This window comes from Misgurnus anguillicaudatus, chromosome 20 (genome assembly GCF_027580225.2).
Source record: "Misgurnus anguillicaudatus chromosome 20, ASM2758022v2, whole genome shotgun sequence".
Taxonomy (NCBI): domain Eukaryota; kingdom Metazoa; phylum Chordata; class Actinopteri; order Cypriniformes; family Cobitidae; genus Misgurnus; species Misgurnus anguillicaudatus.
In genome coordinates this window covers 5,526,094-5,541,343 of record NC_073356.2, presented here as the reverse complement: position 1 = coordinate 5,541,343, position 15,250 = coordinate 5,526,094, and the positions used below count along the sequence as shown (strand labels likewise).

The 15,250-nt window shown below is 35.5% G+C and overlaps 2 protein-coding genes across 4 annotated transcripts; both read right to left on the bottom strand.

Moving 5' to 3' along the window:
- Positions 1 to 2,181: 2,181 nt before the first annotated feature.
- On the bottom strand, positions 2,182 to 7,951 carry cenpa (histone H3-like centromeric protein A). Of its 3 annotated transcripts, none has more exons than XM_073858027.1 (5): positions 7,819 to 7,951; positions 6,941 to 7,095; positions 4,393 to 4,508; positions 2,822 to 2,896; positions 2,182 to 2,543 (listed from the first exon to the last, which is right to left on the bottom strand). In XM_073858027.1, exons 2-5 carry the CDS (start codon positions 7,062 to 7,064, stop codon positions 2,415 to 2,417), a joined length of 444 nt encoding a protein of 147 aa, XP_073714128.1. In that variant the 5' UTR covers positions 7,065 to 7,095; positions 7,819 to 7,951; the 3' UTR covers positions 2,182 to 2,414. The 3 variants fall into 3 exon arrangements, with proteins under 3 accessions (XP_073714128.1, XP_055076637.2, XP_055076636.2); XM_055220662.2 differs by having other exon boundaries at positions 7,723 to 7,865; XM_055220661.2 differs by lacking the exon at positions 7,819 to 7,951 and adding an exon at positions 7,239 to 7,519.
- Positions 7,952 to 9,444: 1,493 nt separating this feature from the next.
- On the bottom strand, positions 9,445 to 13,755 carry psmb10 (proteasome 20S subunit beta 10). Its single transcript, XM_073858026.1, has 8 exons — positions 13,533 to 13,755; positions 12,452 to 12,545; positions 12,236 to 12,333; positions 11,989 to 12,129; positions 11,549 to 11,664; positions 11,270 to 11,328; positions 9,946 to 10,095; positions 9,445 to 9,764 (listed from the first exon to the last, which is right to left on the bottom strand). Exons 1-8 carry the CDS (start codon positions 13,595 to 13,597, stop codon positions 9,651 to 9,653), a joined length of 837 nt encoding a protein of 278 aa, XP_073714127.1. The 5' UTR covers positions 13,598 to 13,755; the 3' UTR covers positions 9,445 to 9,650.
- Positions 13,756 to 15,250: the final 1,495 nt, after the last annotated feature.

Below are 15,250 nucleotides of genomic sequence, written 5' to 3'. Positions count from 1 at the left end.
ATTCTGTCAAAACATCAAAGGAAAAATTAAAATAGAAAATCCCTTCTTCTGAGAAAATGGGCCAATCACAAGAAAGACATGGGTGCACCTGACCTGTGCACCTTCGGACAGATAATCTACAATGCTACAGACTTACTATGCTCATGTACACATACATCATCTAGGGGTTCACAGCAATTGAACTTAAGGATGCATATTGTAACAATAACATTTATGCAATTTCCTGAAAAGTACGTACAAATAGATTATTCTTGTGTATTATGCAGAATTATTATTAGTGTGTATTATGCATTTCAGATGCCAACTCAGCCCGCTGGACATGAAGGCGGCTTCATCTTTGACAGGGTTCCTCTTGATAATAAACTTCATGCCTGATGTCTCACGTACAACCAGCATACTTGGATGTAGCCCAAGCTTTCAATGAAAGTAAAAGCATCTGACAAATGTGTTAAAGGGGACATATCACAAGACTTTTCAAAGATGTAAAAAATCTTTGGTGTCCCCAGAGTACATATTTGAAGTTCTAGCTCAAAATACAATATAGATAATTTATTATAGCATGTTAAAATTGCCACTTTTTAGGTTTAAGCAAAAATGTGCCATTTTTGGGTGTGTCCTTTTAAATGCAAATGAGCTGATCTCTGCACTAAATGACAGTGCTGTGGTTGGATAGTGCCGATTATTACACGGCTCTCTGGAATGCTTGATTCTGATTGGTCAGTTAAGACATTTGCAGGTTCGTTCTTTTCAAATAATAACCGCTCCAAAGTAATAACGCATAGCCGGTGCTACTTGTATGTTTTAAATCCCTCCGCGCCAACAAAGATTGTTTGGCGCCATCTTGTGACAAACACTGGACAACCACAATTAAGAATAGAACATTTTGACATTAATTTTAACATGTACGGAAAAAACAAAACATTTAAACAGTGAATAGAAGAACGAATAACGACAAGACACAGAGAGCTTACTGAGACTGAACTTGACAAAATAGAGCATGACAGCTACGAAGCCAACACCAAAAAAAAAAAAAACAGAATGGGCATTAAAACTTCTCAAAGACTGGCTAAAAGAGAAAAAAGTGGAGACAGAGAAGTATGAATCAGAGGATCTTAATAACGTATTATTATCTTTTTATGTATGTGTGCAAAGTTTCGCGGAAGGATAAAAATGTTAATTTAAAACAAATATGCCAATAAAATGCTTCAAATTCATATTCATGTCCAGTTTTTTTTTCTTATGTGGCAAGTAATAAGCGGGATAATGTAGAGGCAGCCGGTAGTTATTGGGAAATAAGCCCCGACAGTGTGATCAGGACCCGACGCGAAGAGACTTAAGAGACGGTATTTTCCCCTTCTGACATCACAGGGGGAGACAAATTTCAATGACCTGTTTTTTTTTCACATGCTCGCAGAGAATGGTTTACCAAAACTAAGTTACTGGGTTGATCATTTTCATATTTTCTAGGTTGACAGAAGCAATACTAGGGACCCAATTATATAATTTAAACCAGGAAAAAGTCAGATTTTCATGATATGTCCCCTTTAAAATTTAAATTCTGATAAACAAAATACATTGAATAAAGCTTGCAGTTTACCCTCACATGCTCTTAATTATTATATGTAGAGATCTGGGCAAGCACGCTGGTTGAATTTCTGACATGCACACATCGCTTTGCTGCCACCTAGAGGACAAAATATATCAACTCATAAAACCTGGATTCTCATTTTAGGTTCTACTGGACGTGTAATTTTACAGTGACAGCAATCATACAATGTTCAGGGAGATTTTAAATGATATGATCAAAAAATCATTTGTACAAAATATCATGACATTTACAGTATACGTTTTAGGTAAAAGACATTTGTACTATAATGTACTATATCATTGTATATCCTCTGCTGTCATCTTCAAATAATTTCAAGAATTTTAGTTTGTATAATTATATAACTGTTATCCAGAACGGTGCACATATCCTGCATAATTAACTGAAAGGAAGATAAAAGAAAGCAAAGTTATATTTAAAGGTTTATTATTAGCTAAGAAATTGTAAAATACAAATAAAATGTACTCATTTATAATTAAGTTTTTGAAATCTAACTCCCAAATGCCACAATTTATGCTTTCTAAATGTATAAACAATGACTATTGTTGAAAGAAGCAGTTAACTGTACAAACAACTACAAAAAAACTGTTTATTAACAACAAACATAACTTTACAACACTGATTTTTTTATACATTACAATAAAACCATTTAAAATGTGTCCATGTTTCAGATATACATGTAGCTTTCTTAAATGCCTATTTTAATTGTTTGAACATTTCTGAACATTTCTACAGGTCTGAAAAGTACTGGAAATTTAAAACATGTCCATACACTTTATCCAGTCTAAAAAAAGAAGAAAATATAACTTCACATGTTTTCAACACCTCTGATTCGACGGGCAAGCTGTATATCACGTGGAAACAATGTCACCCTCTTGGCATGAATAGCACAGAGATTGGCATCAGAGAACAAACGGACCATGAACGCCTCTGCAGCCTAAGGAACAAAAATTAACAAAAATGTAAGCTTTTTTTACACAACGTTAGTACTTTTTTTCCACTATCATCATTAATAAAAATATGTAATTTTTCTCTTAATCCAATGAGATTACAATAAACTCACAACATGCATTACACCAATTGAGAAAAATAGGAGAAATCAACATGCATTTTCCAGAGACAACCCAATATGACATTTCTGAATTTAATTTGTTTATTGGGAATCGTAAAAAGGTTTACCTGCAAGGTAAGTAGTCAAATATAATGGTCACTCACCTCTTGTAAAGCCATTAGTGCATAGCCCTGCCACATTAAGTTCTCCCGGCTAAATGTCTGACACACCTCACGTACCTGTATGCATGTGAAATGAATAAAAATAATCATGTCATCAAATAAATCTGAGCCATTTAAAATCTACATTAACAACTTTATCCAAAACAAGTGTATTCAAACTATACATTTTTCCAGTATTTGTAGATATTAAAGAAAATAAAGAAGAATAAGAATTGATTTTCATACATGAAGTGCTTTTTAAAAGTTCATATGATGCAATTTTTGATTTTCATTTTTCTTAAGTTTGTTGTGTAGCTGTGCACATATAAGGTCAAAGTCTAAAACCAAATAATTTATAATTCTACCTCAAAGAGAGATTCAGACCTGCCTAAAATAGTTACGTCACTGTGTAGGAATATTTGCATAATGCCACCCAAATGTATATTCAAAGAAAGAAGGCGTGGCTTCAGTATTCACTAAAGTGTACCCTCCATCATGTTGTGCACATGCTGTTTTTTTTTGTGAAAGTGTTTTAGTTGGCCTTCCAAAAGAATACAAGTTAAAAATCAGTTTTGCTGAATTATTTATAAAACTGTTTCAGAACAGTACAACAAAATTATTTAAGCGTGTGCAGCGGACAGTTTCCTGAACCTATGCAAAGCCGACGATGCAAAAAGTGGGGCAATTCTAATGTGGCGTTCTGATTTACAGCCTGCAAGTATGTTGTATTTATTTTTTTAATGCAAGGGTATACTTACACTATCCAAACCAAACCGCGCTTGGACGCGTTTGACCCCCAAAGCCTGGTTCGTTTGACTAGTGTGATCACTCCATAATTAGTGGGCACGCTTTTGTCATTAGGATGCAGTTGTTTTGAAGAAAACAGGAAGTAAAGGGCTCTCTCAACACTGAACAACCATGCTCGAGCCCACTGTGCAAGCCGGCCAGGGCGTGATTAATCAAACCGTGCCTGGTAAAGAGTGATCACACTGTTCATACAAACCAGGCTTTTGGGTTCAAACGCGCCCAGGTCTGGTTTGGATAGTGTCAGTGTGCCCTAACGTATGCTGCTTGTCAAGCATAAAAAGTGTAAAAATTGCTTATTTTTACATAAAAGAGATTATCACACTTAGACCATGGCCATTTGCCAAGTTGATTGGGGAGAAAGGGGCTACAATAATGCATTTTTTTAAAAATCTTAAACCATGTAAACACAATTTATCAATGTAATGTAGAAACAAGCGCAGACCTATGTGCAAATATCATCTTATGACAACGCTCGTGTGTGATTCATTAAACTTTCGTATGTGGCCAATTCCATCGCACAAATGAACGGGTGTTGATAAAACGAAGTAGCTTAAAAATATCAAAGGAAGTTGGAAAATGCAGTTTGGACCCAGATCACTGAAGAGAAATTGATCACCAAAATGGCAAAATTTGTTTTGAAACATATATATAAACTTATACACCATATAAGACCTGTGTAGTACATATATTCTGCTTCGATGCATAAAAGTTTAAATAAATATTATTAAGGTAACATTAAAAGCTAAAAATAAGAATTTAAAACATACCAGTCGTGAAAACGGGCCCTTGCGCAACAACAGATCTGTGGATTTCTGATATTTGCGTATCTCCATGAGAGCTCGCGTCCCAGGTCGAAACCTGTGCTTCTTGCGTGGGGGTGCCTCTAGTAAAGAGCAAATACAGATTGATGACAGCCAATGAAATCATGCTTTGACATAACTTATTGAAGTCAACCAATTTATTCTAAATCCCCCATATATAGTTTTTAAAATAAAGGGTCTAAACAAAGTTGATATAGAGTAGTATGAGTAACAACTACAAAGAAATATGCAGAGCATCTTAATTTCATGTCTGTTATAAACAGTGCTGGGGACTTTAGCTGGGGACCTATTTTAGGGTGTTTTCACATATGTTGGTGCGCACCAAAATACATTGTATAATTTTTCAGTTAGTGCGGTCCGTGTTCACATATATTTTTTTTTTACTGTACTCGAAATGCCGCACCGTACACCATGTGACAACGGTCAGCGCTGTCATTGGTCTCTGACAGCTCTTACCATCTCATGACCACCCCCACGTTTCCACGACAACCAACCTGACAGGGAGAGCGCAGCTATCAAGATGTGGAGATAAACGATGCACGTCTTTGCGAAGTTTCTTTGCTTTAACGCGAAATTGCGTAGCTGTTCTATTAAAGCCTTTCTCACGGAGCCGTTTGCTAAAAAGCCCGTAATGTCACTATTTGTGTGCGGAGGACAGCTATGCATTTATAAAATCATCAGCTCAAACGTAAAGGAGACAGCGAATCTCTGCAACGGACCAGGATTGGCTTGTTTTTTTGTTGTTAACCCACAATATAAAACCCGGCTCACGTGACAACGGAAGCCCAGTGGCTCAAACATGTGGAGGACTTCCTGTATTTGGTTCGGCCCGAGGTACAGCAGTGTTCACACCACAGGTGGGTCGCCCCAGAGTTCGGCGACAGCCGCTTGGAGACCACCTGTTTAGAGCGGTCTCGAAGCGGCCGTTTAGTGCACACCCGAGTGCGGCTGTTGTGTTCACACTGACCCAAACGAACCGTACTCGGAGCGACACATCATTTGGGCCGACCTAAACAGTGTATATGTGAAAACACCCTTATATTGTATATGCACAAAATCCCCCATTATCTATGTATAAAATTTGCACAGATTTTGGAGGCTATTTCATTGATAAGTTCTCCACATTTTGAACTCTGCGTCCCACCTTTAAATGCACTCCCTGGATTTAGTCCTGACTATTTATAGCCGTCATGTGCCCTTGTGTTTAACAAATTCATAGGGGGAATTCGTAGGCCTAATTTTCTCAAGCACACGAAAAAAAAATCAACAACAAAAAACAGGTCTTCAAGTACAGACGGGTCGCTGGTTTACAAACATTACAGAGTGTGCGCGCATCCAGGAGGCAGAAAGCCCACTTGGTGAGCTGATCCGCTACTGCAACAACCTTAATTATTGAAGCGTTCTTTATTGTTTGTGTATAAATAAAACTTGATTTTAGTTGGATCTGTTTTTCTGTCTTTATTTTTGCAGTGTTACTGTGATACATGTATGAATTATAATGTTAGGCTAGTAAGGTAATAATCGCATCTACTGGTATGTTAACATCATGCACCCAGCACTGACTCTGTTGGTACTATTTTCCACGCAACAACTCCTTGGCATTTTGACTTACAGACACCGCAACTAGCATACAACACAATGCACTTCTCTTCTTTCTGCCTCTCGGTTGCACGCGCAACCAGTTAATGACGTCGCCCTGCAACCCGTCTATAGGAACACACTTCTTATTTAGTAGTGTTTTGTTTATTACAGTTTATAGATTACATTTGCAGTAAGTGTGTAAAAGATGTCATTAAATGCTTGACCTGTTTTTGTTGCTTGTATTCATGCTTTTTGTGCACTATTGCATGCATTTCTGGATCTGTCACATGCTTGTGTAAGAAGTTAGGATACCGTTTTCTCAAAACGTGTCTTAAAATTGGCAACACTAGACACATTAGACAGAATTTACATTTGAACAGGGGTTGTTTCAGATACGTAAACACAGCTTTGTCCATATTTGTTAAACAATACAGAACTTCTATTTTTTCTTTATTGATCTTCACTTTTGTATGTTATTCTAGATACAATTGTTTTGCAGTAGATAAAATATAGATATCATTTTAATTTAAAACAGAAATAATTATAGAAATCCTTTTAATAGGATCTAAGAAAAAGGCATCTTAAAAAATGGGAACTATACCTTTAACCATGTACAGGCTTTAGTAAACAAAAGGTAGGGAAGCTAATCAGACAAACATTAAATAATATTTTTAAAACATATTTGGCAAACAATATCCCTATATCTCAAACCACTATAAAGACTAATCAAATTCAACAAAAAAGATTAACTACAAAAACCTTATCAAGCTCAAACCTGGCTGGGAGGTAGGCAAGTCTTGCCATGAGAAAATGACGACAATGGCAACGGGAAATAACCCAAAGCAATGAATTGTACAAAACAGTAGACTTCTGCACATTACATTACGGTGCATACATATCTGAAACAGCTTACCAGATGGTCCACTGGTGCGTCGGGTTCTGGATCTGGATGTGGCGGGTGCTGCTGGTGTAGCAGGAGGAGATCTGCGCCTGGGGGTCGATGGCTTTCGCTTATGTGCTGATTTATTGTGCCGCATGTCCACACAATATCAGGTTTACAGGACGAGACTGCAACACATCAATGCAACTATAAATGTTATGCATCTAAGTTAATATTATTTATACACATCATAAGACAACAAGCAACGTATTTAAAAATAAAACCCGTTAAATTAGTAAGTACCCGCCAAAAACTACGAGAAATAACTTACGTGACTGCAGTTATGTTGTAAAGCCTTTAAACTATACGCACGAGATGCAAACGTAAAGAGCGAAACTTTACGTTAACCCCTTCACATCAGCAGTACGAAAACCAAAACACTTTCACTTCATACAAACACACTCTCTAGGCGTTGTATTCCGCACATTAAAACAACAACAATAACATTGAATCAGTATACAATCTCGCTTTTCCCAGCACTGAAACTCGTAGATGTAAAATCCTCTATCACGCACGATTTCAAACAATGCTACTGAGCGGTTTCTGTAGTTCACTGGCCAATGAGGAAGCCGATAGGCATATGACGTCACCAGAAAACTATGTTTGATTGGCTGGTATGCACTAAGACGCATAGTATACATACTCGGTCCCATGTCTATAACAATTTAAACGTCAATGTAAAAAATATGATTTGTACTCCTTTATATATATTAAATAAAACTGAGAATGCTTAACCAGAAATTGAAAATAATTACCTGTAATTGGTCAGGAATTATGTTGCAGGTTTTCGCCAGTATGAGCGTAAGGTAAACACTACAAGTTAATTTGTTAAACGTCGATAGCTAATTTACCTTGAATGCCAGATGTTAACTACCATGTCGTAAGCTCTCCGTAAAGTGAAACGGAGACGTCCACTTTTGTTGATCCAATGAGAAGACTTCAAATTTGTAAACAGGAAGTCGTGCACTTCAATGCATTTTTACATGCACATGGAAAGAGTGCCTCATAGCCTGGAACTGACTTTATTAAACCGATCACTTATTAAACAGGCAGGGTGCAAACGAAAGAACAGTTTCTACCCACATGCCATCAAAACAGATTTTAAATAAGGACAAATTAACAATCTGTAAACTTAACAAATAAATTTGAAACTTCAATCAATACTGGTTAAAACATGATTTATGTAATTATATTTTTACCAAAATAATGGCACATTTATTTGTTTGTTTGTTTGTTTGCTTTTAGATTGTTATGACATTTTTTGTTTCCACTTGAACAGACATCCTATGTCAGATATGTGACACTCACATCAGCAGCAGAAAGACAAAGGCAGTTAAGATGCTGACACAAGAGGAGCACATGCTGAGATGTGATTTATAACTCATATAAAACCTAACACATTAAGTCGAGCTATTTTAAATTGTTTTTATAACTCAGAGTAACCGATCACTATGTTTTAAGGGACACATTAGCAGGTAGATGTTTTATAATAGGGTTTATGCAAAACCCTTAAAGAAATCAATTTTGTCTGTTATGGGGCTTGGAATAAAATTGTAATACATAGTAAAAATAATAAAATGAGGTGGAAAAATATTATTTTGTTTAATATGTCCCTAATGATGAAAATAAATCAGTGTAGTTGAAATTTGACTGAATCCCAGGAATGATTCATAAATAAATATTAATACAAACTGCTTCCCTGTCTCTCACATGAGCAACATGATAGGAGAGGCTTAGGCTTCAGTTAAAAAATGTAAAGAACCACTTATTTAGACACAATCCCACTACTCCCCTAATCACTGTGTTTTGTGAGACCAACTCAATTTTTTAACGGTTAGTACTGCTAATGTCTGCATCTTGTTTTGCATGCTTATTTTGTGCTATGGTGAATATATATGAATATTTTTTGCAGTTGATACTGCTAATGTACTTATGTTTTGTGATTAGTCATGGCCTAATGGTTAAAAAGAGTCATGCTTGTCATATATTTGAGGCTTTGCTTTTCAGCATCGTCTGCTTAATTAAACCCTATCCAGCAATAATTGATGTTAAGATTCAACTTTTCACATTGATGATAAACAAGAGACTCATACACAACTATTGCAATAGATACAAACATTCAGTGATGCTTTCAGTGTAAATGGTTATTATTTTGTCTTCTGGGAAACATGTATATTTTTAATAACTTTAATAACAAATTAATAACAATAAATACTGGTCATCCTGCCCAAAAGTTTACATACACGCCTGACTAAAATGTATGGGGACTTCTTGAGTATCATTTAAAGTTTCTATCTCTTGTAAAAATGAGTCTTTTTGATTATCCTCAGTTTATAAAGATGAATCTCAACATCATACAGTCACTAGTGAACAGGGTTTAAATATGCAGAAGATGATAAAAAGCAAAGATTCAACAGGGTCTGGAAGATTTTTCTGAAGATTATTGAACAGTAAAACAAGAAACTTTTAGACAACCATAACAAAGAACTCTCTGAGTTTTATTGGTGTTTTGTGCTGAGATTAAATTATAGGCAATTGTGTGGGCCATCATGTAAACAAGAAACATCTTAGATGTAGAACAACAAGATGGACTCTTACATGCAATCAAGCAAACTATGAAACAACTAATGTTGTTCTTTGAGAAAGACAGATGCAAGGAAATGCAGAAGTTCTCTTGGTGGTTTCATTCGGTGTCCATCACATGAACAGATTCTTCCACAAGATCCAGTGTTAATGGAGTTACTGTTTCTGTGAGCACAGCAGTAGTGCCTGGCTTGTATTTATATGTGCCCTCCCTGGTGCATGGGAAGAGATAAGACATTATTCATTTGAATAATAAGTTATTAAAAATTGTGAAATGTTTTTGTTTGAAAGTTAGATGGCAAGTCAGACATGAAGGTTAAATGATAAAACATGATTATCTTTTGGGATATCATTAGTGCTGTTTTCCATATGACACAGGCCTATGTGCCCTCCCTTTGTCCTTTTCGAGTGGGCTGGTCATATCCCCTCAGATAATCTACTCGTTTTTCAGTGATCACACACAGGTCTACATTACTGCCAGAACCCAGATCATTGAAGATCCCTGCTGTGATGGCATCTCTCACTAGCTGCTTTCCTTCCTCCAGCTTTTTGATCCAGACAGTTCATGTATATGGATTTGACAAACAGGAACAAATATAAATATAGCTGCAAGCAGCAATTATCAAATGCTTTAAGACCTCCAAAAAATGCTTACTGCACATCTCCACGGGTATATTTGTAGCAATAGCCAACAAAACAATGGGTCTCATTCACTAAGCATGAGTACGCACAAATTTGTATCGTGAAATGTGCGTTCGTTCGGATGTTTTAACTACAAATCATGAATCAACAACAAATTTTATACAAAAATTCGCAAAAACGTAAGAACACTTTAGACTACACATACGCAATAATTATGGACAAGGATAAAGAACCCTATAATATAAATCTGTTTTATATATTTTATATAATTTTTCCTTGTTCCTGAATAAGTGAAGAGTTTTTTTTACGCCACCCCCAGATTTACCATAATAGTTTTGTGATCCTCTGCTTCCATCTACTGGTTGTAATGGTAACATTTTTAAGGGTGTTACTAAGGTTTTCCACCAGAAATCTCCACAAATGCATGGCACATTTTTCGTGTTAAGCATACTTTTCATGCTTTGCACAGACTTTTAAGTATATATTTAATTTAAATAAATGACAGAATGTTTAATTCACATTTAATATTGTCAATATCAACACCTGTGTTATAGATAATGCTTTATTTTTTTCCCTATATAACTTTTTTCAAGCTTGATCCTGTAATTATAATGTGGCATAATTGCAAAAAGCTATTGCCAGATCTCCGTAAAAGTGTGCATGCTTGTTTATAGTCAAAAGACCAGAATGTGTCCCCTAATTGAAACCCAAGTTTCATGCATCCAGGCCTTCCTGTTTGGTCTGTATGATCGATTTTACAGCAAAATATTCAAATGGAGCCTTTAAAACACTGAAATATTACATAATGTAACATGAATCCTAAAATAAAATATTCAAGGTAATAATTTAAATGACCATTTCTTCTTGCAGAATCAATTGTAGTTTGCAGCAGGTTAATACATGATTTTAGATCTTGTTTATAGCGCAGACTTAAGGACATACACCTAAACGTTTTGCAAATAGACAACTCATAACACTAACCATTAAAATAGTAAATCGAGATAATTAAAAAATAAAATTCTGAAACGCATAGTGTATGGGAATATCAACAAAAAACTGTGAAAACAGTTGTCTCACCTCCATGTTTTGCTTGTATCGATCTTCAAATACAGAAATAGCAGCAGCTGCTCCAGACCCTGAAATATATATTTAGCATTAATGCGATTCAACTTTAAAGATCTAACAGAATGTGCTCATCAGTCAACCACAAATTTTAAGAGCTGTGCTCAAACTGTACATATCATGAGACCAAAAAAGCAGTGTTATACTATGGTAGGCTACTATAAAAACCGGGCTCAATGTCAGAAAATCAATCAGGAAAAAAGGAATCAGAGGAATAAAGAAAATCGAGTGTACCCATGGTAAGGAAAGGAAGCTTATCATAGGAACCATGAGGATAGATGCTATAGAGCTGCGGACCATTAACATCCACACCTCCCACAATTAGAGAAGAACCAATGTGCCCCTGATACCTATAAAATGAAAATAAACAATCAACATCTTTCATATACAGTAACTGTTTTACTAAAAACCTTTTGGGTGTATCAAATCTAGTAGAATAATCATGAGTCTTACTTGATAGACTTTTATGTGAAGAGCATTATGTAAATGCCAATTTTTCCTATTTCTTTGAATTTGGTAAAAAAAGCATAGTACAAGATTTTTTACAAGATGTACTTTTCTCATTTTATGTCAGCAGTTTTATCTTATAATGATGCTTTTCATGTTTCATTCTAAATTATTATTAAAATGTTATTTTGTAGTGTAAATGGACTGAATGAGCATCACTTTTCCACCTAAACAGCATCTGTTTCAGTTGTCGTGTCACAGTGACAACGAGAGGAGGTCGTCCAGTGCTGAGCGAATGAAGTTCCACATTTGATGACATCATCTGTGTGGTGACTTCAGCATCCGCTGCCACACCTGCACCACAACAGCTACGACAAAAAAATTATGTAAGATATCAGTTGTAGTACAATCTATTTTTGACCAAGACTCAAGCTCTTTCGACATTCAGGCAAAGAAAAGATCGAGAACACTCACTAGATATTGGGGGCTATGTAGTGGATCTTCATACAGTTTTTATCAGCTACGACCATATCATCCGTGGCCCTCGTGTCTGCTCCTAAAATCACTCCATCCTAAAATAAAATGCACTTCATTTTGTTTATTGAATATCATTATAATATATATATATATAATATACATAATAACATTAATTACACAACCACATGTTGCAATTAGACATGTCAAACAGACCTTGAATAACAAGCCAGCGATGGTGGTGCCAGTCTTTCTTGCTTTTGGTGCACTGTAGCCCTTCTCAGATAGGTTTGATTCCAGAACAGCATTTCTATGATAAAGGCAAATCCAGACCTGTTTAATATAAACTGCAACACTATAGCACATGTGTGTTGCCAAGGTGCCAGCCTCAGCTAAAGCAGCCCTGGTATATAAAACTCTTACACTAAGACAATCATTGTTTGAGACTCTAGAAACCTTGGCAATAAAAATCAAAACCTGAACACTTTACCTATTAATTATCACATTTTTTATTATTTATTTTCATTCATATAACAGATGTAACAGACAGGATTATGCTAACATGAAGAGTAACACTGACAAAATAGCAAACAATGTTTAATGAGCAAAGAATGGAAATCTTAAAATGTCAAATTTTTTTGTCTTAATAAGTCAAATAAGGATATTCCTTATAATTGTGAAAATTATGCATAAAAATAATGTTTTACAAAACCTCAAACTAGCAGCCTTTGTCTCTGTGATTCTGTACACGTTTGAAATACATTTGAAAAGAGGCATGTTTTCACATTGGTCAACATGTTCAGTATGCTGTGTATTTTCCTGGACAACAAATGTTCAATAGTTTTGTTGTGGCCAAGCTAAGATGTGTGCCTTTTAGATTTTAAAAAATGAAACCTGAACCTAAAAATGTATTTAAAGAAGAACAATGTAACTTCCTCTCCATATCTCCATTATCATGGCAAAGGATAACTGTACTACTATTTTGTATAAAAAAGTAAAGTATTTACGTACACATTCAATGATGTGAATATGCACCAGACAGGGTTGGGCAGCATGTCCAACATTACAGAATTACCATAATACTTTTTGAAAGTGTTTTGGGTGTTTGAATGGTGGCCATGTCTGTTTGCTCATATTTAGGCTAATGTTTCTATAACTAGTCTGATTATACTAATTTATAACGAATTCCAAATGTATGTAACACATCACAGAAGCAGTAGTGCTTATAATCTCTGTAGATTTTCTGCTTAATCGCATTTGAGTCTTTTTAAATATAAACAAACAATGAATGTCTCACCTGCGCGTGTTCTCAAAAGAAAATCCTCCGGTCAGACTCTGACACTTTTTTGATGTGTTCAGCATCGTTCACCTGCACACTATGTAGTATATAATGCGAGTTAAGGCCTGAATAAATGACTGTGTAAACTATCTTTTTGAGTGTTTACTTGTCTCTTATATAAAATGTCGGCGAGTCAGTGCGTCAGCAACTTTAACGCATGAGCAGGTTTTTTGTTTCACTTTCACTTATGCCACATAATAGCTTCTCTGAAAAAAATATAGCCCTACTTTTGACTAACTTTTAAAGAAATGTCTAAATTGTTACTATTAATTCATTGTATTAGTTTTTCTCAAATTATATGTATGCTTTATAATATGAATAAAAATTGACAGTAAGTAAAAAGTTTATATAATTTTTGAAAACCTAATATTTACTATTAAATACAGAAAAAGCTTTTGAATAAACTCTAATGGTATTTTGTTACTGGCAATTTTATAAACTTATCTCAAATTTCTAAATCTATATAATAAGTCTATTAATGAGCCTGTTCTCTGTGCCATGTGTGTTTTTCTCATACAGTGTATATAATGTTCTACTCTTCTATAATCTGCACAACAAACCTCTTAAAACCACCAATGTATCCACAAGCTTTTCTCCTCTAATCCTGACATTTGGTATCTCGTTGTGTTCATGCTTTTACAACACCTATAAGCACCTTAAAATAGCCTGGTCTACTGAATTAAGCAACAGGGTGTCTGATGAGATCTGGGAAGAAGGTCTGTCAAGGATAAAGAGCTGTTCTGTTAATTCAAGATATAAACTAATCCAGTTTAAAGTTATGCATCGTATCCATTACTCCATAACTAGATTGAACTAAATATTTCCCTCAATTTCTTCTCAATGTGAAGATGGCAGAAGGGACATTGGCGCATTTATTTTGGTTTTGCCCTATTCTGGATGATATTTGGTCTAACATTTTTGAATTGTTTTCAAGCGGATATGGAATTAACATTCAACCCGACCACAATCTGGCTATTTTGGGCTATTCTGATGTTATGGATAGTATCCCTCATATTCATCAGTACGCGCTAATGGTAGGCTTAATCGCAGCCAAAAAGATTATACTTCTCAATTGAAAAACCTCACAAGCTCCTTGATTTCAGAGATGGTTAAATGAGATGCTTCATATCATCCAAATGGAACAGCTACGTTTTGGTGAGCTTGGTTGTGACGCCCAGTGGCCGTTCCTTGTGTTGCGTGTGTGTTGTGTTTATATTGTTTGCAGGTGGCTGCTGATTGCGGCGTGATTGGAGGCACCGGTTTCTAGGTGTTTGTGGCTCCATATAAGAACCGATTATTCCTGTTGGTGGTCGGCGCTGGATTTAATGGTAGCTTTTAGCTCTTCGTAACCTTTTCTGGCAAAGGCTTGATTATTTTAAGCATGTTTATAAAATAAAGTTGAGATGTTTGACAAGCTGTACGTACTCGTCTTCTCCTTATTTGTTGTGATCCTTTGTGTTCGCAACATTGGTGCACTAAAAGATTTGAAGGGACCCCTCTTGAGACTTTTGGAAGTTCAAAAACAATATACTCTAATCATCTCATTTTATTTATTTTTAAATTCGTACCAGTTTTACTTACTTCTCCAATGGTGATATAACTGATTCACAACACAACTGTGAATATTGTCAGTTATGCTTACTCTCGATAATTATTATGTATATATTTGCTGACTG